We start from the raw sequence: 26,573 nt of genomic DNA on the forward strand, positions 1-26,573 counted from the left end.
ATGCTTTGCTCAGCAAAAGTCAGTTAAAGGGTTACTTATGGTCTTTCCTTTCTTGAAGTGGGCTAAATTGATATATTGAATAAAGAAGACAAGTGAGGCAGTGAAATTGAAGTAGACAGTAAATGTCTGGAAAATCTTCATAAACAATTTCAAAATGAAGCATTACAAGAAAAAATTTCCAAAAGTACTAAGTGGCCAGAGAAGACTAGTGGCATGAATATGAAGTAGGAAAAGGAATAGTGCTGAGCTGCTGGCAGGGTGAAGAGAGCAGGTAAAGAGTACTCAGCAGGTAGGAAATATAGCCAGTACCACACAGGACCTGCAAGGGAGTCACCATGCAACAGTGATATGATTTGCCCTATGTGTTTCCTAACCCATAGTGAGTAATAAAAGCAGGGGAAGAATTCACTTAGATATTGTGTCACTTTGTGAAGTTAGATCAGGACAGGGAAAACCATAACCCACAGGCCAAATCTGGCCTACCACTTGCTTTTGTACAGCATGCAAGCTGGGAATGTCTCTTATAACTTTAGAACAGTTGAAAAGCTAATATAAAGACAAACATTACGAAAATGATATGAAATCCCAAATCTAATGTTCATTTGTAAGGCTTTATTAGATAGCTGTGCTCCCATCTCATTCTGAACAATCTTTGCAATTCAGGGATGCTCACAAGGTACACAAGCCTCTACTTATCTGTTCTGGGGTAACAGTCTTACCACAACCTCAGCAAGTAAGTTGGACACAGTTTTTACTCTATTTTCTGAAATAACTGAAAGAATGGAGGGAAGGAAAAAGGGAGGGAGGAAGGGAAGGAGAGAGAGAAAGAGAAATAAAGAAACAAAGATAGATACAGCTACCTGTTCCTTGGAAAGTTGATGGAATAGACCTGTAAACTCTATTTATTCCTGAAGGAGGTTTGGGGAAAAGGGTCTTTTAACACTTCAATTGTTTAAAAATAACTATTATTCTATTCATATTTTCCATTTCTCCTTATATCAATTTTGATATTTTTAAATTTAGTAGCATAGAGTTATAAAACTCTTAAGTCTTGCAATTATTTTATTTTAATTACTGAAAATTAGTTATTTCTTTTAGATCAGACTATAGTTGACCTTTTTTCTTAGTTTACCATGTGTCTCCTCATCTTATCTTTCAAAGAACCAGGTTTTTGTTAATCTTTTATAAACATGACTTACAGAACTTCATATTATTTCTCCACACCAGTAAGACTAAATAGTGTTATCAAAAAGGATACCATACACAATAGTTGTAAGGTAAAAAGTGTTCCAAATTTATTTAATAAAAAATATAAAATACTATTTTTTAAAATTTCAGCAGGCCACCTACGGCTCACACCTGTAATCCTAACTATTTAGGAGGCTGAGGTCCGAGGATTGCAGTCCAAAGCCAGCTGGAGCAGAAAAGTCCCCATGAGACTCTTATCTCCTAACCACTCAAAAGCTAGAAGTGGCACTGTGGCAGAGAGCTAGCCTAAAGCACAAAGAGGCTCAGGCCCTGAGTTCAAGCCCCGCAATGAACAAAAATAAAAAGTAAATTAACATTTTAAATTCTAATAAAAGGCAAAGAAGATTCTCTCTGTAACAGGATATATAGTTCATGTTCCTAGGTGAGATAATGTAATATGAAAATGCTTTCCCAGTTAACATTTATATCCAATTAAGACCTTATAAAAACCATATTCATACTTTTTGAAGACTCAAAGAAATATGTTGTAAAATTTACATGAGTAGCAATGTTAGCTGTGAGAAAGAGAAACAGAAGGACCTACCTATAACAGTATTATAATATATGGCAAAAACAGAGGACCTACTGAGAACAGATAAAAAGATCAACAAATCAGCAGATCTCAGAGACAGATTTCTGTATCTTGAGAATATAATACACAAAACCTGGCACTGCAAACAAATGAGGAAATGAAAGAGTTTTTAGTTGCTGATGCAGTAAAAACTGACTTATGATGAGGGAAGAGAAGCCTACCTAGAATCTTATCTATCATCAAAAACAAGGCAGATACCTGGGGAGGCATCAGCAGACCAGGAGGGCAAATCATAATGTAAATGCCAGAAGCCCACTCCATTTGTCTATTCTGCTTTTGTACTGCAATAGCAGCATTAAGTTGCTGTAACATAAACCACTTGTCTGCAAAATCTAAAATGTTTTCTACCTGGCTTTTTGACAACGTGCTTGCTGACTCCTGCTTTAGATGCAATAAAGACCTTAATATAAAAGTTAGAACAATAAAATTAACAGAAGAATATAGGTACCAGAATGTATTTTGATCTAGGCAAGATAGAACTTTGAATAAATTTTACCAAAAGGTAAAAGGAAATCTATAAGCTCATTACATGAAAATTAATCATTTCTACTTTATAAATGACACCATGGATGAAGATAACTGATAAAAGACAAAGAAAGGTATTTGTGAAGTCCACAACCAGCAAAAGCCCATTATCTCTAACATATCAGAAGCACATGTAATTTCATAGAGGAGCATCCATAGGAAAGCACAGAATTTAAACCATGCAAGAGATGCTGAACCTCATAGAGAAATTACACCAACAAAGAGAGGTTACTTCATATCTTTAGACTAAGATTAAGCAGATAAAATTAAGATGAAAGAAACCCATTTTACACCAATTCTGGCATTTACTATTAATACAAAACAAAAAGGAAAGGAAATCGCCTTTTGGAAATAAAATCTAAGAAATAGCAATGGGCCAACAGAACATGGACTCTTTAAAGGTGTGAGTGAAAATAAATCTTTTCTGTTTATAGAAAAAAATTCAGTAGCAACATAGTAGAAACTTGCAGACTGCAAGAGGACACTTGAAAGTGGGTAATTTCTAGGAAGCCAGAGATTTCTGTCATATAATTTGTATAAAAGAAGAAATTCAGGTTGGGTGTCAGTGGTTCATGCCTAGCTTCTCAGGAGGCTGAGATCTGAGGATTGTGGTTCAAAGCCAGCCCAAACAGAAAAGCCCATGAAACTCTTATCTCCAATTAACCATCAGAAAAATGGAAGTGGCTCTGTGGCTCAAAGTGGTAGAATGCTAGCCTTGAGCCGAAGAAGCTCAGGAACAGCACCCAGGCCCTGAGTTCAGCCCCACGACCAATGGAGAAAGAGAGAGAAAAAGAGAGAAAGAAATGCAATTGTATTTTGTAGCTACAAGCAGATGACACTAAGAACCAAAGGGCTAAAACATGGTCCTTTTGAAAATGGAAATCATTCTAGTAATATTTTATGCAGACTGTAAAGAAACGTTCCCACCAACATGCTATGCCCCTTGCCAATTTTTTACGAAATTTTCTATTTCCTCAGAAATCTTGTGGAATGAGTCTTTGCCTGGTAAAACAAAACTATCTGTTCAATAAATAAATAAACTCACCTTCACTTTGGATGGGCAATGTATAAAGCACTAGAAAATACTTTCATGAAAGATTACACAAAAATGTCCAATTTACAATAAGAAGGGTTACCAAAATGGTCAGTGCACACAAAATGATGTCCTTACAGAACAAGATCAACTTACTAGTAATCATTGCTCCAGTTACAGAAGCCAGAAATCCGATGCTGACTGCAACGACAGAGATCACTCTTCCCTGCCTATGCCTCTGCAGCATCACAAACATCAGGACGCCCGCAGCACCGTGGACAAACAGAGAGGAGAAGAGAGCCCAGAGGAAAATCCAGTACCACATCTCTGAAAGGAAAGGCAAAGTGTAATCAGTCTTCTGAAACCCACCTTACAAAATTCAGTTAACACATGCTCAGTAAGATAATGTGCCTGACATACAGCAGTGCTAAATAAATCATTCATCATGAGAGGCTGATGGGGAAAGAATTCCCTCCAACATTGCAGAAGGTTAAGGCCTTATTTTAATATCTTGTAGCTGACCACATTATCTAGCTAGCATCCACAGTTTGATTCCAAAATCCTTAATTTATCCATAAACTTCTTAAATTTACTTGCTCTTTTACCTTTTTTTGTTTTTTTACTAAACAGCACTGCTACATTTTTTAAAGCTACATCTTAATCCCAATCATTCCAAACATCAGCCTACAATTTTACCTTTGTATAACTAAGAGTTTTAGGCCATTCCCCTATAGCCCTCAACTTTATATACTAAATGTTCAGCCAGAGATTTATTTATTATTATTATTATTTATTTTATTTTTTGCTAGTCCTGGGCCTTGGACTCAGGGCCTGAGCACTGTCCCCGGCTTCTTTTTGCTCAAGGCTAGCACTCTGCCACTTGAGCCACAGCGCCACTTATGGCCATTCTCTACATATGTGGTGCTTGGGAATCGAACCCAGGGCTTCATGTATACAAGGCAAGCACTCTTGCCACTGGGCCATATTCCTAGCCCCTCAGCCAGAGATTTTTTTAAAACTTCCTTTTCTCTAGTCTTTCTAATAATTCTTCCCAGAATTTTCTGAAGTCCATTATTTTATTACTGTTTTCTTCAACACATCCTCTATTAGCTGTTCACTGACCTCTCAATTCATAAACAGAGGATGAGTACATTCATTCTATCCCTCCAGCATTCAAACCCTTTCAGCACCTCCCAGTCAACGCAGATTTCCCACAAATATTGATGCCATGTTCTTGCATGGACTCCATCTCTCTGGCCACAGCTGCTAGGTATGATAAGCCAGCAATTGATCCAAGTGTGTCAATCATTTCTTTCCACTGAATTCTAGATTGGAAGCAACTAAGTCTCCTTTGTCTTTGGGTAGCTAAAGCTGAATTCTTTTCCTTATCACACAATGAATTCCACAACAGAGGAAACTATAAAATAGATGAATCAATGGCAAAAGACAACTAAGTCCCTCATTCAAGTGATTTCAAGCCCTGTCATATTACTATGTAAATAATATCACATTTTGTCTGCAATAAAATTATTTTTATTTAAACTAATCAGGTAAAGTTTGTTAGTTATAATTGAAAGAACTGACCCCAAAATGTTAAGTTGTCATCTTAAGGATCATCCTTGATATTTAAGACAAAGAATCTCACCTATTTGAATTTATCCGCCATCATGTGAAAAAAAATCAGCAATATAGTCATTAAAAGAGCACAAAATCAATTTAAAAACATTTCTCCAAGTATTTTGGTAGAAAATTAAAATAGTGCAGCCATTATAAAAACTTAAATACAGGGGCTAGGAATACGGCCTAGTGGCAAGAGCACTTGCTTCATATACATGAAGTCCTGGCAGAGTGCTAGCCTTGAGCAAAAAGAAGCCAGGGACAGTGCTCAGGCCCTGAGTCCAAGCCCCAGGACTGGCCAAAAAATAAAAAAATTAAGAAAAAAAACCAAAACACAGAAAAACTTAAAAAAAGAATTACCATATAATCCATCTGGATGTATGTATACCAAAGGGATTAAAAAGAGTTACCACCAAGAGACAATGGTATAACCATGTTCATAATGGTGAGTAGCTGCTAGCCATGAGCAATGGGGAAATATGAAGGGAATTTAAAATGAAGGGCAAGATTACCAGGTCTCTGAGAAAATAATGCAATTAAAAGTGACCTCAGCTCTGTACATTCGACCTAACGATAGGAATTTCTCATTGGCAATCTGAGTAAGTACTTACACCTCAATGGCTAAAGCTGCCCCTTCTCAATCTAGCAATCTAGCAACATGCCACTGTCATTATTTGAAAGTGTATTTGTAACAGGCACTTACACTGTTTTGCTGCCACAAAAAGCAAGAGAAAGCCTAGCATGTCTCATCCATTTTGTATTTGTCAATGTTTTAAGCCATTCTCTCAATAATCACTTGGCAATCACCTTGAAGACCAGGAAAGAGAGAATGTTTCTGAACATCTTTGAAAAGGAAATAAAACTACCCCAAAGTTAGTAGAAAGGCAGGCAGGAAGGGAATTGTGGCCTACACAACTTGCAGATGACAGGATAAGCTGACAAACCAAACTTGTTTCCTAACTACAAAATAGGAATGGAGGATACAAGAATGAGGAAGTACGAAGGACGTAAGAATGAGGAAATAGGAGGCTGTACTAAATCTTTAGCACCATAACCTTATGGGAAACAAGAGACTTACCAATCAGAAGACCATCTTCAAGGACTCCATTTCTCCCTGTTTAAGGCCAAGCTCTATGAGGAAGACGGCACAAAATAGCTGAGATAAGCTGAACTACTGTCTTCCCGTGGCATGTCTATGCCATATGCTCTCTTTCTCAGCCATATTGTTTTTCTAATAAACTTACCTATTACTTTTACTATGTTCACATCCTGCCTCAATTCATCTCTTGCAAACGCAAAAACCAGTGTCAATATAACTGCCCTAAATTTCTGGTAACATTTGGTGCACTTGCCCAGAAGTTAGGGATTAAGTAGGTCTTTTTCTGACTTGGACTCATTAAAAGGTAACATTAGGAACAGTAGAGCCTTGTAGATCGATTATCTCTAAAGGAGGACAGTTACGGAGAATGTTCACATTGCACCCTAGAGCAGGAAGAATCATCTTATATGAATCACACTGTTTCCTTCAATGATGGCAGGAGTAGCTTTTCTGGAACCCAGGAAAACCAAAACTGAAATAATATCTAGCCAGACTCTATCTGTAACCAGGACTCAAACTATACACACCTTTGCCTCTGCCCCTAATTTTTCCTATATTTAAACCTAAGGGTCATATCTAGACTGTGAAGATGGCTGAAGCTAACCTGAAATGTCACCTTCCTATATCATCATGCCATGTAAAAATCTCCTTTATTTTTCATATTTCTTTCCTAAGAAGACCCATTTATTCTTCTAGAAGTCAACACTTTTCCTTGTATCTCAAGCCCACTTAGAAAAGATTAACAAACCCAGTCCTTGTATCCCCACCCCCAAAAGGCCTTTTCTTTGTTATCCTTCTAATATCAGAAGGAATCATTTCTGGATTATATCTAAGACGATGAACAAGGGAATAGAACATAAGAAATGGTATTACTTGTCTACTAAATATGTTATTTACCTCAACAAAAACTATAACTGATAAGGAAAATTAATTCTAAGTTGCTTTATGAAGACCTAATAGGATCTTTATAAACATTTTTAACTTATAAGAGGTATCAATAGGACCACACAACTAAAATGGAATCTGAGTATTCTCTGATGAACTGCCCAGTTACTTGGCAAGCAAAATGCTCTTAAACAAACTGACCCAAAGTCAAGTTGAATTTCATGTTGCTTTTATTAGAAAGCATATACTACAAATACACAAGACAAAAACTGAAGTCTTCTGAGAGTTTTTAAGTTAGGTTGTGAGTTACTTCTATTATTCTGAATTACAGGATAGATGGACGTAAGCAACTGAGTGGTGACTCTGTTCAGATTCCTTGACCACTACACGTAAGAAAAAATGCCTTGAGGCTTCATGCACCAGAGTAATGACATGGAACCTATGATTGGCTCAGAATCCCAAGGGAAGAACAAGAACAGAAGCACGGTATCGGAGCCTTTTCTTTTCTTTTTTTGTTTGTTTTTGTTGCCAGTCCTGGGGCTTGGACTCAGGGCCTGAGCACTGTCCCTAGCTTCTTTTTGCTCAAGGCTAGCACTCTACCTCTCAGCCACAGCGTCACTTCTGGCTTTTTTTTCTGTTTATGTGGTGATGAGGAATTGAACCCAGGGCTTCATGCCTGCCAGGCAAGCACTCTACCTCTAAGCCACATTCTCAGCCCTCAGAGCCTTTTCTTCATCTGTTGGACCCACTGAATAATTCATCTCTGAGATATATTTGTCCCTATTTGTACTAAAATACACTAAAAGTTAAAAGATCATATAGTTAACAAAAAATTGTTAAAATACATGAAAAGGGTTTTGAAAACATTGTTTCCAAATTGACTATACCACAAAAAATTGGACAAATATGTCCAACATAGCACAATAAGCTCTTTTCACAATCTTGCTCTTTGCTTTACAATGTACTCCAATAGGACTTGATGTTTTCGGTGGGCATAACAAGGGCATGAAATAGGTTGAGAATAACTTGAATGTACTGGAAACCAGAGAGATACTAAATGCTTTTATACGTTTTGCATGAACTTAATTATAGAAGTAGACAAAACTATGCATTTCAAAACCCTAGCAAATCCTGAAATTGTGCTATATATGCACAATGTAATTCTATGCTTCTATCAGAAAGAATGACATTGCCCCATTCATAAGCAATGGAAAGATCTGAAAAAAATCATACTAAGTGAAGTGAGCCAGAACCAAAGAAACAGACTCTATGGTTTTCCTCATTGGTAATAATTAGTATATGTCTAGGATAGTCCTAGTGGATGATCACAATAGCTCAATAGTTATGTATGATCATATAAGATAAAGCTAAGCAAAATGAACTCCAAGTTATGGAAACAAGTGGTTTATCATTGTATTGTTATTTCTAACACACTATGTGAATTTTTTTCTTTTGTTTATCTTCCTATGGTTTAGCCCCTGCTGTCACTGTATTTGATTTTGGTACCCTGGGTGTTTTATATGTTTGTCCGAATCAGGGAAGGGAAGGGGAACATCAAAATGGTGAGACAAAGGATAAAAGGTGAACCAATGCAACAACAATACTTACAAGACAATATGTTGTAAACTAACTGTACAACTTGTGGGGGGGATTGGGGAGGAAGGAGGAAAGGTGGGAAAGAATGAGGGAGGAGGTAACAAGTTTGACAAGAAATGTACTCACTACAGTATGTATGTAACTATAACTCCTCTGTATATCACCTTGACAACAACACAACAACAACAAAAATCCCTAGCAAAGATTGACCAGAACAATCCGCAACAATTTCAGAGCCCATATTTCGCTAAGCACAGCCAGACTGATACTTGATTTTGTGGATAAAACAGTACTGCAATTAGTGACCTGGAACCCCAAACTGTATTGGATGCAGCCCAAAGCAATGCCTGCTTGAGAGACAAGAAATTAGAGTCAATAGGAGAACTGAGGGAATTTGACTCAACTGTCTAGGCTACACAGTTCACATGACCAGCCTCCTGTCTTCTCTTTCCACTTATAGCATACCTACTACAAGTTTCTCAAATGTGGAAAACAATAAAAGGAGGCCAGAAGATGGCACTGCTAGTGGTCACCAAATTACACAGCAAACATTTTTTTTTTTAAGCAGCAGCACAAAAACATTCTGAAGCACAGTCCCCATAACACACTAGAATGGAAGATGCCTTCTTTCTGGGCACAAAGTCCTCTGGGTCATTTTCCCTATGCAAGGTTGTTAATAGTCTTCATCTTAAACTAATTTTGCCAGCACCAGTGCAGTATGTTTGTTTACCTTTTGATAAGATATGACGTTGCAGAGTTATAATTTATTCCAGTCTGCAAACAATACTAGAAATAGCACCACTGGCAATTTGCAGTTCTCATCAACAATAGTGATGACGCCACTCACAAACTACCTGCTGTGTTTTTGTTCTTAATCTCTGAATAAACATACTGATGAGAAATGAACTTCTCTACATGACAAGAAAAATACTGAATAAAAAGAGTGGTATACTGAAATAAAAGAGTGGTAGGCATGGAATGCTCCTAATTAATACAAATAGAAGACTTAACAATGGCTATCTTATCAATGAAACTATTTTACATATTCTTCACTACTTATAACAACCACTCTACAATACTTCTAATTTCTACTGCAAACACTTTTTTAACAATTCAGTAAAGAAGAGCAGAAGATGTTCTATTAGGTCAATGGCTACAACTGAGATTAACTAAAAAGCAACTGAAATAGTCTCTGAAGGTAAAACCTAAATCACTGTATTTTTATAAAATCTCCTTCACATAGTTATAGCTTGCAGTACAGATGAAAATCACTGTTCTGGGCTGAAATTACCTAAGAGGCATGTACTTAAATGTCCAAATTGTATAAACATCCAATCTATTATTAAATAAATATAAGTATATTTCCAGTCTTTCAAAACTGTTAACAGAAAAATGTTACCGGTTGTCTAACTTTTCTAATAATGTCATTTGTTAGTTGATACTGAAAATTCACTTTATGTTATGCCTCAAGATAAAATGACCACACTTATAAGACTATAATTATATCACTATTAATAACTTTCTACCATTTTTAAAGAACAAGTCCATATTATACTTTTAAATATTTTGTGTTCGAATTAAGTGATCTCATTGGACCTCAAGCTTTTTCATCCCAGCAAGTCCAAGGGATAGAACTTGCTCCCATTATGTTTCTAAGAGCAGAGAACTCTGAAACAGGGGACATGGCCCACAGAGTTTATTATGTCCTCTGGGAAGTAATTCATTTATAATATGAAAACTTCTCCAGTCTAAGACTAAATGGAGGATGACCCTGGAGCCATATCCAGCTCACCACCTGTTTCTGAACAGTCTATGAACTAAGAAGGATTTTAACACTTAGAATTGTCAAAAAAATCAAAAGAGCAATAGGTCATAATGGGTATGATCCTAGGTGGAGATGAATCTCATCAGCATTTAGGAAGACTGCTTGCACAGCCTGAATGATGGGGGCAAGGGAGAAATGACATCAGGCCTCACAGAGTTCTGGCTAGGACATCTGGATGATCTATTATACTATTTATAAGCACAGAAAGGAAATTTGGTCCAATACTATCCAAATGTTAGTGAGAAGCAAGCAATAAGGAAATTAAATACAAGAAATTGTCAAGAATAAAAATGTGGATACATCACCAAAAAATCAGTTGCATTTCTTTATATGTGTGTGTACAACTTGCCATGTTTTAAAAGTGAGTTAATCTCAAATTGCTAGTGTCTACAGTTTTTGTTTTGTGGGTTTTTTTTTTTTTTTGTGTGTGTGTGTGTGTGTGTGTGTGTGTGTGTGTGTGTGTGTTTTGGCCAGTCCTGGGGCTTGGACTCAGGTCCTGAGCACTGCCTCTGGCTTCTTTTTGCTCAAGGCTAGCACTCTGCCACTTGAGCCACAGCGCCACTTCTGGCCATTTTCTACATATGTGGTGCTGGGGAATCGAACCCAGGGCTTCATGTATACGAAGCAAGTGCTCTTGCCACTAGGCCATATTCCCAGCCCTACAATTTTTTTTCCTTAGCACATCACGAAAAAGGCTCTAAGGGAACAGATTCCAGAGAAAGATACCACCCTTGCTCAGGAGCTACCACAAAATGGGTAAAAGGAAATCAACTATAATTTTTACATGTGTTCAAAGGTCAACTGTGACACAAGAGAGAAGCAATGTGCACACTGCTCATTAGCTCTTTGCCACTGGTCCCTCCTGGGTGGCATGGATGATACTGGAAAGAGCCACCTGGCATTGCAGGCTGAGTGGAGGTCAGCACAGACTGGTGGAGGAAACACAGGACACCTTGCCTGCTTCCAGGAGCCTTTCGTTTATGCAAAGCAAATGCCTTCAGCCACTGGAGAGGACAGAAAGTCCCTTTAGGGGAAAGGCACACATCTGTACTTTAGGGAAAAGGAAAAACAAAAACCTCTATGCTCCGAGAAGAAGCAGAAAACCATCTAAGGCCTAGGAGGCTGCTCCAGATGTCAGTTATTGCCAAAGGGAGGACAGGAAATGCGAGACCAATTACAGACACAGAAGAGAATATGGCCACTAAGGTTCACAAAGGCAGGAATGTTGAGGAAGCTTACTCCCAAAGACTCCAACAAACATATCACACCTGGGACTACAACAGGACCAGGGCAACTCCCACTAAGAGCACAGCACTACATAACAAAACACAGTTACCCACCAGTGAGACAGGCAGGCAGAAATGACTGGAAGTGACAATGGAGCACCAACGCTGAGACTGCTTCCACTAGTAGCACAAAGCAGAGACTTGGAAGTACACAGTGCACTGACAGTAACCATAATAAAAGCAAAACTCAAAACTAAATCAGTCTGCACAATACAAGTCTCACAGAAGCAGCCCATTTCCAAAAATAAATATTATATACCTCAGCCTCTGCAATTTTACATGCTATGTACTATGTACTGCATTCAACAACAAAAATGTGATGCCCTCAAAACCAAACGTAAGACACATAACAGAGCCTCACTCAGATAAAGCCAATATATAGAATCACCAGGTAAGGTAGGCACTAGTGGAAAGGGTAGACACATAAAAGATGGGAAATTTGGGCAGACGTATGGAAACTCTACCCAAATCAAAAGGGAATGCTGTAAGTTTTTAAAAATGAACTGAGCAAGGACACTCAACTCTATAAAGCTACCAACTTATGAAGCAATGATCAGAGGATTTTGGTTCAAGACCACACACAAAAAGTTCTCAAGAATTCACCTCTCTCAATGGCTGAGTGCAGTTGCGTGCACCTCTTATCCCATGGCTTGGCACAGTGGTACAAACCTGACATCCCTAGGGACACAGGGACACTCAGGTAAGAGAACTGCAGCCCACGCTGGCCTGGACATTAAAATAAGACCCTACTTCAAAAAGAGGCTACCAAGTCAAAATAGGGCTGGAGGCATGGCTCAAGTTAAAGAGTATCTACCTTGCAACCACATGACTCTGAGCTCAATCTCCAATACCACAAGATTTTTTTGAAGTATCAGATAATGAAGAATTTTATTAACTGTTTCAAATACATTTGAGACAGTTAAGCAGAGTATCCATACTTAACGATACACTAAAAAGAAATTACTAAAACTAAAACAGAACAGGAAATTGAGAACTATCTTTTAAGTTTTAAATAGTTTAACAAGTATGTAACTGGAATCCCAGAAGAAAGAGAGAGATAGTAGGCAAGATATTTGAAGGGATGGCGAAAGCCACAAATCTAAGATGCTCAGACAATTCAAATTAAGGCAAATAGTCCCTACCTAAAACAAAAATCTAAAACCAATAATAGAATAAAACTAATCACACATTTTAGCATACAACTAGATACATCACACAGCGTACAGAGAAATAAAGATTCAGCCTGGGAAGTTTCTCTTCAGAAGGAATCAAATAAAAACCATCTTTAACCATATTGGGAAAGGGAGGGAGTGTAAAAGAGAAATCTATACACAATACAAATATCTCTGAAAACTGAAGGTAAAAGTGACTTCTGTTTCTCCAGAAAGGAAAAATTGGTAGAATCAACTACCAGCACACCTATGCTACAAAGCACATCAAAGGAAGCTCTAGGCAGAAGCCTGGCTGTACATGGAGCCAGACTCTACATAAAGAAGTGAGAAACAAAGAAGGCTAACTAAAGGCAATTTTTTTTTAAAAAAACACATTTTCCTTATCTTTTTTATCACTCAAATTTCCTGCATTTGCTCACTTACACCTCATATAACACAAGTTAAAGATATTGTAAGTATTTAATAATTGCCTCTTTTAAAAGAGAGCAAGAACACTAGTTTTCACCATCAACTATGCTTCTTTCAAGAGCTACTTAAACATACTGCCTTTGAAAACATATGGCAAGGGTGTTGATTACCCACTTAAACTAAATTACCCTCTTGCTTGCTAATTATATAATTTCAAATAGTAAATTACAATACCCATCACTGAACAGTAAAGGAGGATTACTAGAAAAACAGGTTTAGCCTGGAGCCAGTAATCCTAGATACTTGAGAGGCTGAGATGTGGGCATCACAGTTCAAAGCCAGCCTGGGCTTTCCCTGTGAGACTCCAATTAACTACCCAAAAAGCCAGTTGTGGAGCTATGGTTCAGATGGTAGACTGATAACCTTGAGCAGCTCAGGAGACAGCACCCAGGCCCTATGTCCAGGCCTTGAGTTCAAGCCCCAGAATTAGCACAAAAAGAAAAAAGAAGAAAAAAAAAGAAAGCTAGGTTTATGATTTACAACAATCACATTATCCCTTGCTTTAAAGATATCAGGTTAAAATTATATTTAAAAATCTCAAACAATGCTCTATATTTAAGCCAACACAATCCTCCTAAAGAGGCCATTTAATTTGCTCTCACAATTGGTCAATCAATTGTAAAAGTATATAGATTAAAGGTAAAAATCTGAATCTATTATGAATTAAAGAAGCAATTATACAGCACTTTCAATATTAATTCTTGTATGCCCTTGAGCTAAATTATGAGTGTGACATTAAAAAAAATTATAAACAACATGTTTCTTGAAATCAGACACCATCCTAAAAAGCATCCCAGGTTTTACAATCTCATCATGTGTCCTACATGTTCAGTGCTGAAAATGAACTTTTTGTGTCAATGAAATTCTCAATATAACACCATCCTGAACTTGTATCTGAATAAAGGACAGATCAGGAAATAAAAGCTCAACAGGAAAATTTAGCAGGGTCACATTAGCAAAGCCATGTCAAACAGGCACATCACACCTTCAGTGCTATTTATTCTGACAGCAATCCTGAGGAAGCAAGGAGGCCACACTGGATTTAAAAACAGAAAAAAATATATTGTTGCCTGAGAACTAAAAGGGACCTTCAGATACTGAATCCAGAAACTTCAAGGCAATTTAAAAGAAAGCCTAATTAAATTCCAAGAGACAAAAGATTTTCTTGGTTCTAAACCTTACCCTAACTGGGGTCTGAAGAAACCCCACTTCAAAAAATCTCCTAACTCCAAAAATTATGTGAAACAAGTTTATATTAAAAATGAGTAAATTATTCCCTTAACTCCTAATGACATCTCTAAACTTTACTTAACTCATTAAAATTTCTAGACTAGCCTTTGCTCAATTTCAACATGAAAATTATTGGCAGTGTATGATGAAAGGGGAGGCACAGAAGTGTGCTCTCAAATATCCTAATTCCATGCAGAGTACTAGGGCCTTGACTCTGTATAATAGCCTCAGGTGATTCTCTTAGGTACTAGGCTTAGAAACCACAGCAGACTAAAGTACTTCTGGTTTGGGAAAAGAGAAGAGAGTTTCATAATGAAAATCTAGTGGTGCATCACTGATGGAAACATCTTTGCTAGACAGACATCCAAGAGCTGCATAGTACCTTTAGACTTGCTAAGCACTGAAAGTATGATACTCCTGGAGCATGCCAAAGCTGTCCACCTCATTGCCATCCCATACACAAGATCTTTCTCATTCTTTAGCTCTTCTTTTGTTGCCTCAGAACACCATTGCCCAGTCTTCCTGAACTCAACAAGCCACATAACTACCTATATTTAGCTAACTTTTCTAAGACAGGGAGCACCTAATAGCAATGACTGAGTTTCACTTCTCTTCATCAATATGTATGACAACTAGCACAGAACTCAACCAAAACATGCCAAGATTAACCTTTAAAAACACCAGCCACTACTATTTTATATAATGCTTCTATATAACAAGCAGCATTTCTTCTAGTCACTCTTTATAGAAACTTCATCCCCTTCATCCTGTCTTTTATGTTGTCTCTAGACTTCCCTTTAAAGGCTTTCTTCCCATCTTACCATCTCTAGCTTTAAATGTTGTCAAAGCCAGCTTCCCGCGTCCCCCCAATGGTCCTCAAAAAGCCTTGATAATTCCCTCCACAATATCTGCTTGACCAATAAAAAGAGGGAAAGTGTGTGGTAACATTTCCAAGATTGTTATAAAACATTTTATGACTATACTGCAAGCAGTCCAGTCACCTCCTGCCACCTACTATTTGGGTGTGCTTAGATGCTGAGCTTCTAGCTTCCAGGGCAGTCTTCAGAGAAGGTAGCCCCAGCGGACAGCTAGACTGGAGGACCTGAGCCAGATCCTGAGCCAGATCCAGTGTCCCTCAATATCAGAAACTGAGACACATTTCTTGTTCTAAATGGCTAAATTAGAGAATAAGTGTTATTTGGTATTAGACCACAAATAAGTCAATACTCAGTAAAACATAAGCTTTTGAGGATCGTAAACCATGTGTTTAAACCTTTGCATCTGCAACACCACCAAGTCCATGGCAGTTATTTGAATGTTTGCTGAATTGGGTTGACAGTAATGAATTTTCAAGACCTGGCTTGCATGCTCTGTAAGCAGGGGCAAGATATTATATTCGCGGTCCCTGTTTTCTCACTTATGTAAATGGAGTTCAAATGGACTGGATTATTATGAGGATGATATTAAATAATGTGTATAATATTCTGGGAACAATGTCCAGTATCTTAACTACTGGAAAGCAGAATTTCTTAAGAGAAAATATATCACACTCCCTCCTTGCAACAAAAATCCTGCATATAAATTGTTTTATATCTGGTTTACAAGCCCTGGTGAATTATGAAAAAAAATAGAAAATCAATATACATTGACACATAATATACACCATCTTATCATGTGAAGAGTAATAAGCTAGTGTTAATTTCCCCACCAATCTACACTCCTCAAAGCTATTTACATTTTTTTCTAAGTCCTACTAAAGTAAGTGCCCATGTGTTCCTAGATTTCATTCCAAAATTATATTCTAGCACTAGCATTTGGTAAGGTAAAAATTCTGATTCTTCTTTGTTACTTAAACTTCAATAAAAAGACTATTTTTCCCAAGACTTGACCCATGTAATTCAATGTCACCAGATAAAATCTGACAGCCTAGTGAGGCCTCTATTAAATTGTTGTACTGCCTCTGTGTAGTCTATGATAAGTATCTATGGCTAAATCTGAATCATTAAAATACACAATTAGCATGCAATACCTTATATAATCACATATTTAAGTAAGATAATAAATTATGTGATAAGTTTAATTATAGTGAGATACACGTACAATGTCTGACATAATACCTGACCCATAACAAATGATGGATACAACCATAGTAAGAATTATTTCTCCAATTATGTAAATTGGTTTGACTGCGATTATTTTCCTCTTATATTTGACCATTTTAATCCCAACTGTGTCTTCTCTTCTGCTTAAGCCGCCTTTCTGCACAAAAAATAGCTCTAGGAACTCTGACTCCACTTCAAGATTATCTTACTTTCCTGACTTTTCCTGACTTTTAGTCACCAATAAAAGGAAAGATAAATAAATTTTATTCTAATACTTTACAAAAATTCACCCTAAGAAGCCCTTAGAATAACCAGTTCAGAAACTGCTTTAGGTTTAGGAAGTCATGTAGCCCTTGGTTTTCATATTACAAAGAGTATGGAGCGATGGATGACTCAAAAATCATCAGATGGGAATTAAATATTTTCCTTCAGATATACAGGTTTGCTTCCTAAAAAGTTAGTTAGTACAAATCCTACCAACATTCACTAGTTGACTCTGTGCCACAAAGAGAATGGAATTTTTCACACATATTTCAGAAAAAAAAATAAACAGAGTTCAGCAAAAACACTGAAAAGTAAAATACATAAGTAAGGCTACATTTATCAATTGTATTTACATAATTCTATATGGACACCTGAAATCACTTTAACCCTACTGGCATGGCACACTTGCCTGGAACACTACTGAAAGAAGGTACTGGCTGTACCACTAAGTGTGCACTGATCCAAACATGTAAACCCTAAGAGCCAGCTTTTTCTCTTCATTCTTTTCTTTTAATGACACTGAAAAGCAACACTAAAATGGCTTAGCATTTTTAAGTACAAAAGGGAACTAAAATAATATGCTTATGAATATCTTAAGTACATACTTCTATAGACAGTTCCCCAATTACCAATTATTCAACTTACAATTTTCACCTTTTTATTTTGGTAGTGTAAAAACACATGCATACAACCATTCTAGTCTGTTACTTTATGTATAATAAAGTTACATGAGATATTCAGCACATTCTTACAAACTAGAGTTTCTGTTAGCTGGTTTTTTACCCAAGTATGGGCTAATGTGTTCTCAGCACATTGAAAGTAGGCTAGGCTAAGTTATGATGTTAAGTAAGGAAAACACAAAAAATATACTATCAAAAACAATGGGTTTATCAAGATGTAAAGCTATAAGGTGAGCTCACACTTATATATACAAGTATAACATAAACACACACACATAACTTTTGCTCTTCATTGAACTTTAAATTCCAAGCCTCTCAAAGCTTACCACCAATAGAGAAAAGAAAGCACCTGCCCCACCCCCTGCCTCTCACTTGCTACTGATGAGGAAAGAGGAGATGAGCCAAACTCAACCACTACTCTTTCTCAAGGGCCTACTATCCCTCTTTCTAGCACCAAGCTGGTTCTGTGTTTACCCCAAGTTTAAGGACCATGTCTTTTTCTAAGTAAAAATCCTTCTCTAAATTGTTAGCAACCAAATTGGAGTCAGAACACAGATTGGGAAACAAATCAATTGAAAAAAATAAAACTAAAAAAAGAAGATACGCTTTGTTACAGGGTTTTTTTATTCAAATTATCCTAAAAGTTGAGTGGACGTAATACTGACTCTATTTTTAGACTGATGTAGAACACAGTCAGAAAAAGAAAAAATATGTGAGGAAGAAAGCCAGCCATTTATTTCTCTACTTCAGTAAGATGAAGAAACCACATAATCTATTCACAATCTAAAAAAATTTAGGAATTCTGAAGTCACAAGACTTGGGGAAGGTACAGACCCACAAGTGGCAGACATAGGGTCACTGGAGATAATCTACTTTATGTGGAATCCTCATTCTAGTGTCCCCAAAGGGGAGAGAAAACAAACAGTAGGTGAAATTTGTAAGATTTCTCAATTGGATGAATGGATGGATGGATGGATGGATGGATGGATAGATAGGTAGGTAGGCAGATATTAGTTAGGGATCCCTAACTTTTACAAATAAAATTGCAACAAATTACTGTATTGCTCCTTTAATTGAGGTTTCAGTTCCTGTAGTCTGTTATCTGAATTATCTGACATTGAAAAATATTAAAAGAAATTAAACACAGAATCTCAGAAACAACTAATCCCTAAGATTTAAATTGCTTAACACTTTGCATAACACAATAGCATCTTGTCTGTTATATAAGAATTGCCCCTCTGTTCAGAGTATCCGCCCTGAGTACCTTACCCACCTGTTAGTTACTAAGGAACCATCTGTTCTCAGATCAACCACTGCAGAGTTACAAAGATTGTGTTCAAATACTCATTCCTTTTCCTCTCCCTCTCTCCTTGGTGCCAGTTTCCAACTCTAGCTTTTTGGTGATTAACTGGAAATAAAAGCCTCACAAACTTTACAGACTTTTCTACCTGGGCTAGCTTTGAACCACAATCTTCAGATCTCAGCTTCCTGAGTGTCTAGGATTATAAGTATAAGTCAACGGCACCAAGCTATTTTCCCTTAACACTAGCCCCAAAGAACAAGAGTAGTGATGCTGGCAATTCTGTCAGTGTATTGTTATAATTGCTATTTTGTTATTGGTTATTACTGTTAATCTCTGACTGTGCCTATGGTAAGCTAAAAATGATCCTTATGATGTATTTGTAGGAAAGCCAATACTGGGCTGGGAATATGGCCTAGTGGCAAGAGTGCTTGCCTCCTATACATGAAGCCCTGATTCCCCAGCACCACATATATAGAAAACAGCCAGAAGTGGCGCTGTGGCTCAAGTGGCAGAGTGCTAGCCTTGAGCAAAAAGAAGCCAGGAACAGTGTTCAGGAAAGGCAGTACTTGGTACTATCTGAGCTCTCAGGCAACCACTGAGGGAAAGTATTCCTCAAGGATAAGTGAGAGCTACTGCAGTTCCATTCACACATTCTCAGCCTCCCTGGAGACAGAGAAAAAGGCAAAGAACCAATAATCAGGAGATAATGGCTCTAGTCCTGCCTCTGGCATTAAACTGACACTTGATTGATACAGTGGTAATTCAGGGCTTCCAAAACATAATTCTAACTCTACGGTGTTGTTTCTAAGCACCATTAGTTCTAAAAAAAAAAAAAAAATTCCATCAAAGTAATACCTATACAGACTGCTTTCTAATGGTCAGTCTCAGATAAAATAGTCCAATGTATTTTCCCACTTTGCCTATGACATAACATACAAAGAGAATAACATTACATTTATTCAGTTTGTACAAAGAAAAACACAGAAACAAGAGCATATTTTCCCTTTATTATTTAACTAAGCAAATTCCTGCAATAGTTTCATAATCGTTTCTTAAATCCAAGTCTGGTTTTACCTTATGATCCCTCATTATAAAATAAAATGTCTTCTGATTTAGAGTAGATCTTACAATCTGAACAAAAAAAGAATGGCTTTTTCACTCAGTGAGTATGAGATAGAAGTTATTCCACCTCAGTGTCTGAATTTGCAAACTGAGGGAAAAATCTCTCTGAAGACTGTTGAAAAGATTTTGCACAGAATATAATTGTGCTAAGTAAGTATTTGTATGTTTTGAAGTTATTTATGACAATTACCAATAAAACTTTTTCAAACATCATTCCTCATTGATAAGCATAATCATTCCAAGAAGATATAGCTGAAAAATGCAATGTGGAAAGCTTAACTTATTGTGTGTTAAGTATTATTTTAAATTCAACCCAATAAGCATGTATTTCACACTTACTGTGTACCAAGTACTTAATTCCAGCTACTCAAGAGTTAAAATTGGGAGAATCAAGATTTACAGCTAGTTAAGGGGAAAAGTTAGTAAGACCCATCCCAATCAACACACAAGGCCTTTGTGGTATGTGCTGATAATCCCAGCTACATGGAAGGTATAGATCAGGTCTTAAAAAAAAAACAAAAACAAACAGATCATATCTAAAAACTAATTACATCAAAATATGGCCTGAATGTGACTCAAGCGGTAGAGTGCCTACCTCACAAGCATGAGGTCCTGAATTCTAACCTCATTCCTGACATCAGACAAAAAGTATGCTGTAGAAGAAAATAGAGTACTATAGGCAAAGATTTGAGTCTTGCAGTGGTGGTCAACTTTTGTTCTGCCAAAGCCCATTTGCATATTTATAACATCTTTGAAAGAGCATACACAATTTTCAGTACAAGCAGGTAGAAGGATAGCAACCAAGAACCAAAGAGCTACATTTGAGAAACATGACCATCCCAAATGATTTCAAAGGCCTTCTGCTGCCCGAGGACCACATACAAGCCTACCCAGAAGCCCAGCTGGTCAGCTGCTATGTATGATTTGGGGCAGTTTAATTTTCCTGAGTTTTCTTGTAAATATACTTTTTAGAGTTATTCTGAAGATTAGAAATGACATATAAAGTGCACTCAATAATGATAGGCTTGTGAAATGTATTTTTTTCTTCTGACACTTTTACCCACTTACATAGAATTCTGCATATTCAGACCCTAGTTATTTCCTATCAAAAGTTCCCATATTCCTCCATCTCTCCTCAGTCCTAGTTTTGAATGTGCAGTGTATACTTTACGAAACAGCAAGCCTTTGTTAAACCAGCTATTGTTATGATCACATTGAACTATAGTTGAAGCTAACCCTGGGTTGGTAACTACTGTTGTCAATTTAATGGTTGACTTGTGGAACAGGGTAAGTCACAATAACAGTATCTGTAAATATTGTTAAATCTGGCCAAGAAATATATTCTCACTTACTTCCTAGCTCCCAAAATTAACATTCTCTAAAAACTCTTTGAGGAACTGTTAGTTATTAACATATATAAACAAATACATGTTTTTAAGTCCTTGCCATTTAACTCTAATAAACATAAGTGTTAATCGTAAAATATGAAAAAGTAGGTGAATACAAAGCAGTATAGAATGAAAACATGAAAAATGTAAATACAAAGAATAAGGTAGTCAATGTCTAAATCATGAAATGGCCTCTATGTCAATTTAGTTTTTCCAATCTATAAAAACCATATAAAGTCAAACCAGATGCCTCTGGTCACCGGCCTATAGTCCTAACTACTCAGGGGGCTGAGATCTGAAGATCAACATGCTGGAACCAGTCCTGGTAGATAAATCCAAGCCAATTAACCATTGAAATTCCAGAAGTGGCTCAAGCTGGCTGTAAGTCAAAAAGCCAAGCAAGGCCTCAAGGCCATTCCTGAGATCAAGCAGCACAAAACAACAAAAGTTTTTAAAAAGTGTAAATAATTACATCTGAAAAGCAGGGTTACCATGAATCAATCCAGACCCTATCTTATTTTCCTACCTCAAGGAAATTAGTGCCACTAAAGTTTTCCTTGTGCCACAGAAATTCTATTAAAAATTTTATGTGAATTCTATCATGCCAGATTATATATGCATGTTTGTTATATTCATATATGCATGCACTTATTATATATACATTATTAATCAATTAAACATCACAGATTTTGAAATATTAATGTTCAATTAAAATTAATACTTTATTGTAAGAGGTACATCCTGAGCATGATTTTAGGATTGCTTTTCTGCGAAAAAGCCTCACCAAATTGAAACTGCATACTACTCTCAGAAGCTCTAGATTAAAATTCAGAACCCAGAGTGCATTTTCACATGAACAAAACCATAACTTTCTCCACAAAGCAAACCTACAGATTAGACACAAAGTATCCTGTGAGTAACTGCTCACTCCAGCAAGGAGAAGTTGATGTTATAATATAGTTCCACAAGTCCAACTCCTGACAGCCTCAATGAATGAAGGGAAATACCCCAAATTATTAAATGTCACAGAAGCAGCGGCTCGAAGCTAGAGGCGACTGACAAAAGGGAATGGGAGGGAGAGAAGACAGATAAAGCTAAAATGCTCCCAATGCACTAGCCCTTGGCCCAGCACCTGACCCGTTATAATCTACTTAGTCATCTCATCTTCAAAAACAAACGAGCGGTCGAAGCGAAGAGATCACTTGGCAAACAGGCACTGTTCATCCTGTCTTTGGGTTGAGATTTACAGAAAAGAAAAAAAAATCACAGTAAAACCAGAAGGGGAAAAAAAAGGATCTCAAAAGAAAGGAGCAGTGTGCGTGTGCGTGCCAGGGGGAGGGGACGGTAATGACACAAATGCTAACTGTGCTTAAGTCTCATATCTAGGCTACACGACCAGGCTTCCTAGTATGGAAGCAGGGCCGCCCCTGGCCCTCCTCGCGCCGGGCAGGACTCAGGGGGTCGTGCACGTTCCCGGGCCAAGAGGGCCAGGGGACAGCGGAGACCACAGAGGATGGGATTACCGCCTCCCGTGCCAAGACCCGGGGCGGCAGGAGCAACCCCCCTCCCCCTTCTCGAGGAGGAAGGACCAAGGCGAGGGGCGGTGCCGCAGCCCCATCCCAGCCCCAACCCGGGCGCAGCAATTACCAGTGAGGTTCCTCAGCACCGTCCCGTGGGCCCAGAGGCTCAGGACCTGCTGCACCGACAGGTTGATCATGGAGTGGTCGCCCCCCTCCGCCTTCATCTTCCCCGGGGGGCGCCCGCCGCCCTCTCCAGGGGCTCCGGGCGGCGGCGGCTGCGAGGCTCGGGGGGCGGCGGCGGGTGCGCGGCTCCTCCAGGCCGCCGCCGCCGCCGGGAGTGGCTGCGGGGCGCCGGGATGGGCGCAGCTGCCTCGGTGGACGGGCCTCGAGGGGGAGCCGCTCGGCGTGTCTCCCAGGCAGCCCCCTCCCCGCCGGGGAGACATTGAGGACCGCGGGCCGGGGAGGGGAGGGGGCCGGGCGCTGTCCCCGCGCGGCCCCCGAGCGAGGACTCGGGTGGAGGAGGCCGCGGCTCCCGGTCAGCGGCCGCGCCGCGTCGCGGGGGCCCGACGCGAGATGAGGCCGAGGTCACGCCGGGAGGCGCGCGGTGATGGGCAGCTGGCAGGTGCAGCCCCGGACAGAGCCCGGCTCATCGCCGCTGGAAGACGCGGAGGTACGGGGCCCGGAGGAGGCTGCGGCGCCTGCCGCGGCGGCACCTGCCGCCCGCCTGCCGGCCTTCGGGTCGCCGACACTCGAGGAACCGCCCCCTCCACCCGCGGCCGCCGGCGGGCCTCTCGTGCGCGCGCGTGCGTCGCCTCATCCCCGTCCCTCCTCGCCCGAGCGGCTGCGCATGCCCACTCCGCCCGCTCCCTCGACCTGCCGCCCTCCGACAGCCGGCGGGCCCCTAAGCCCTCCTTCTCCCTCTCCCTTCACGCTAGAGCTTTGCGTGGCTTGACAGCGACCGGCGTCCGCCCGCAGTGGGGCGGAGGGAAGTGCCGCTTACGTCACTGGCGCCACCGCCGGGCCTCGCTGCTGATTGGCTGCTCCAAGGGAACGGTCTCCACGCCCCCTCCCGCCCGCCCCCAGATGTCGAGCACGCGCCCCGGGAAGAACTGGACCCTTCGCTGGGAGCCCGGCGGCGTGCACTGGAGGGCGGGGCGCTGCGAGCCACTGAGTGCGCTTCTGCCTGTGGTGACAGTTCTGATCTGTGCCTTCCTGTGGAGCGCTTGTCATAATGGTGTCTGCATGCAACTTTCTGTAAAGGCGTAAACGTCTCCGTCTAGATTCATTTGCAGTTTGTTTTTTTTAAATTCCAGTGACCTGGATAACTCCGTAACTTGTAGAATATAAACCAGAAGTAGCGAGACACATATATCCACTTGGTCCTTGAAATCCATTTTTCTACCTGCAGCAAGAATTTGGCCTCCTGTGGTTCCATGGTTCCAGGATCTAAAGTCGCCTATTGATTCAAGGCTTTGCAGGTGTTCTAATCTCCAATGCTCGATCTTCCCTGATAGTATTCTTTTTATCTAAATTGTAAGTTTCCATTATTTTCTTCCCTAATGCTTAAATAGAGCTCTTTCCCCACTCCCACCACCCCATTGTTCCATATATATAATATACCATTTTATTTATATTAAATTATTTTGTAATACATATACCATTTTATTTATATTAAATTATTTTGTATATTATTTTGTTTATAAAATAATATATCTTACATATAATATATATTTGTATAACATATATCTAGATAGAGATATATCTCCAAAATATAATTATATATGCATAGATATATAGACATGTAGCTGTAGAACCAAAACATAACAGAAATAATAAATGTGCAAGAAAGATACAGTAGCCCAAAGTTTATAACCCATTTATACATAGGACTGAAAACAACACAAATGTCCTCCAGGAAGTGAATGCTTGCACAGGTTATGATCCATCCCTAACATTTTTTTTAATGAGATATTGCCACCCTCAGCAACCTCACCTTACCAGCATTCTGCTGAATGAAAGCAGCCAGTGACCAAAGGTAACATGTTGGATTCCATTTACATAATATTCTTCCAAAGATGACACAACAGAGCTGTGACTAAACACAGAGCTGTTCTCAGTGACTGAGGTGAAAGGAGGGAGGGAGTAATGAGAACCAGCACAAGAGCTTTTAGGGATGAAGATATTTCCACTGTGGTGGCATTTAACTGAATCTGCATATGTACTAAACTCATACACAAGTACAGCCATTTGGATGTAATTAATGATTCACATTGTCTTTAATGAATTATTGTAGTTTTTTAATTTATAGGTACTCTGTTTATGTGTAATATTTTTTGTTCAGGTGCTTAAAGAATCATTTTCTTCAATTTGAATTTCAGTGATTTTACATTTCAGATTCTACATTCTCTACAGAGTAGATTAAAGTAAGGCTACCTACAAGCTCTGCCCAGGTCAGGTCCCTTCCTGTTTCTCAGTGTGCTGTGTGATGCAGCTCTGGGTATCCTTGCCGATGACTGGAAAGATGTGGCTGCCTAATCTTAAATTTTCAGCTTCCAGAACTGTAAGCTAAAAATAAATGTACAATTACCTAGCTTCAGATATTTTAGTAACAAAAAATTCACAACTCCCTACTATACAGACACATACACAAATATATATAATGTGTATACTCAGCAAATATATTGTTTATGTTGCATAATATATAAGCCTGCCATCATGTATGTATTCCTCCATCCCAAACACATATGTGTATTTTCCATGAACACTGAAGGTCTAAAAATAGGATAAGAGGAATGTCTAGCACATATTAAAGTGTTGAGATTGAAGGCCTCCTTATAACTTCCTTCAAGGCTGTGCAAATAGGTCAACCAGAACATCCAATCAGCCCCCTCCCTGGGTGTCTCCCTCTTTCTTAATGGGTAAAGGAATGGAAGACAGTATTTTTAAACCAAGTAAGCTATTGATTGAGCAAGATACTAACTGAAGAACTGGTTGATGAGGTGTCATCTCAGAAGTAGGCCAAAAGTTATGCATGGACCACATGTTGCACAACAAATTGCACCTCTTCCCTGCTACAGCGAGCATTTCTTGCTTCTTAGGGTTTGGCTGTAAGGGAGACTTCCCTGTTATGTTCAAGTTTCCTCATGTTTGTCCTGGATGTTCAACTTCAAATAAGGCGTAGTGTCAACTTCTGCTGTAAGGTATGGTACCAAGTACAGTGAAAGGATAAATAAGGAACTTGATTGACTCCAGGAGGTAAGACATGGACCAATTCTTGATCCATTTGTAATAGAAAGCCTATTTTCTTTCCTACAAGTGTGAACACAATGTGAATAGACACTTTCAAATCTATTCAAAAGTTTCAAATCACTGTTTATTCTTTCTTTCCTTCCTTCCTTCCTTCCTTCCTTCCTTCCTTCCTTCCTTCCTTCCTTCCTTCCTTCCTTCCTTCCTTCCTTCCTCTTTGTTTCAAGTCCATACTTGGGCTTGAACTTAGAGCCTGGGGGCTGTCCTCTAGCTTTTGTGATCAAGACTGGTGCTCTTCCACCTGAGCCACAACTCCACTTCTGGCTCTTTGCTGATTAATTGAAGATAAGAGTCTTGTGAGCTTTCCTGCCT

General features: G+C 38.9%; 1 protein-coding gene across 2 annotated transcripts in view; it reads right to left on the reverse strand.

Moving 5' to 3' along the window:
• The window catches only part of Tmem170b (transmembrane protein 170B), a 30,277-nt gene extending 6,382 nt beyond the window's left edge, over positions 1–23,895 (reverse strand). The window contains exons 1-2 of one of the 2 annotated variants that reach the window (XM_048348479.1): positions 23,083–23,889; positions 3,555–3,725 (exon numbers count right to left, since the gene is read on the reverse strand). In XM_048348479.1, coding sequence (XP_048204436.1) covers positions 3,555–3,725; positions 23,083–23,398 — 487 coding nt within the window. In that variant the 5' untranslated portion in view covers positions 23,399–23,889. Of the gene's footprint in view, positions 1–3,554; positions 3,726–23,082 lie in introns of both variants that reach the window. The other variant, XM_048348480.1, reaches the window with a different exon arrangement.
• Between the last annotated feature and the right edge of the window lie 2,678 nt (positions 23,896–26,573).

The sequence above is a fragment of the Perognathus longimembris genome, chromosome 6 (genome assembly GCF_023159225.1).
Source record: "Perognathus longimembris pacificus isolate PPM17 chromosome 6, ASM2315922v1, whole genome shotgun sequence".
Classification (NCBI taxonomy): domain Eukaryota; kingdom Metazoa; phylum Chordata; class Mammalia; order Rodentia; family Heteromyidae; genus Perognathus; species Perognathus longimembris.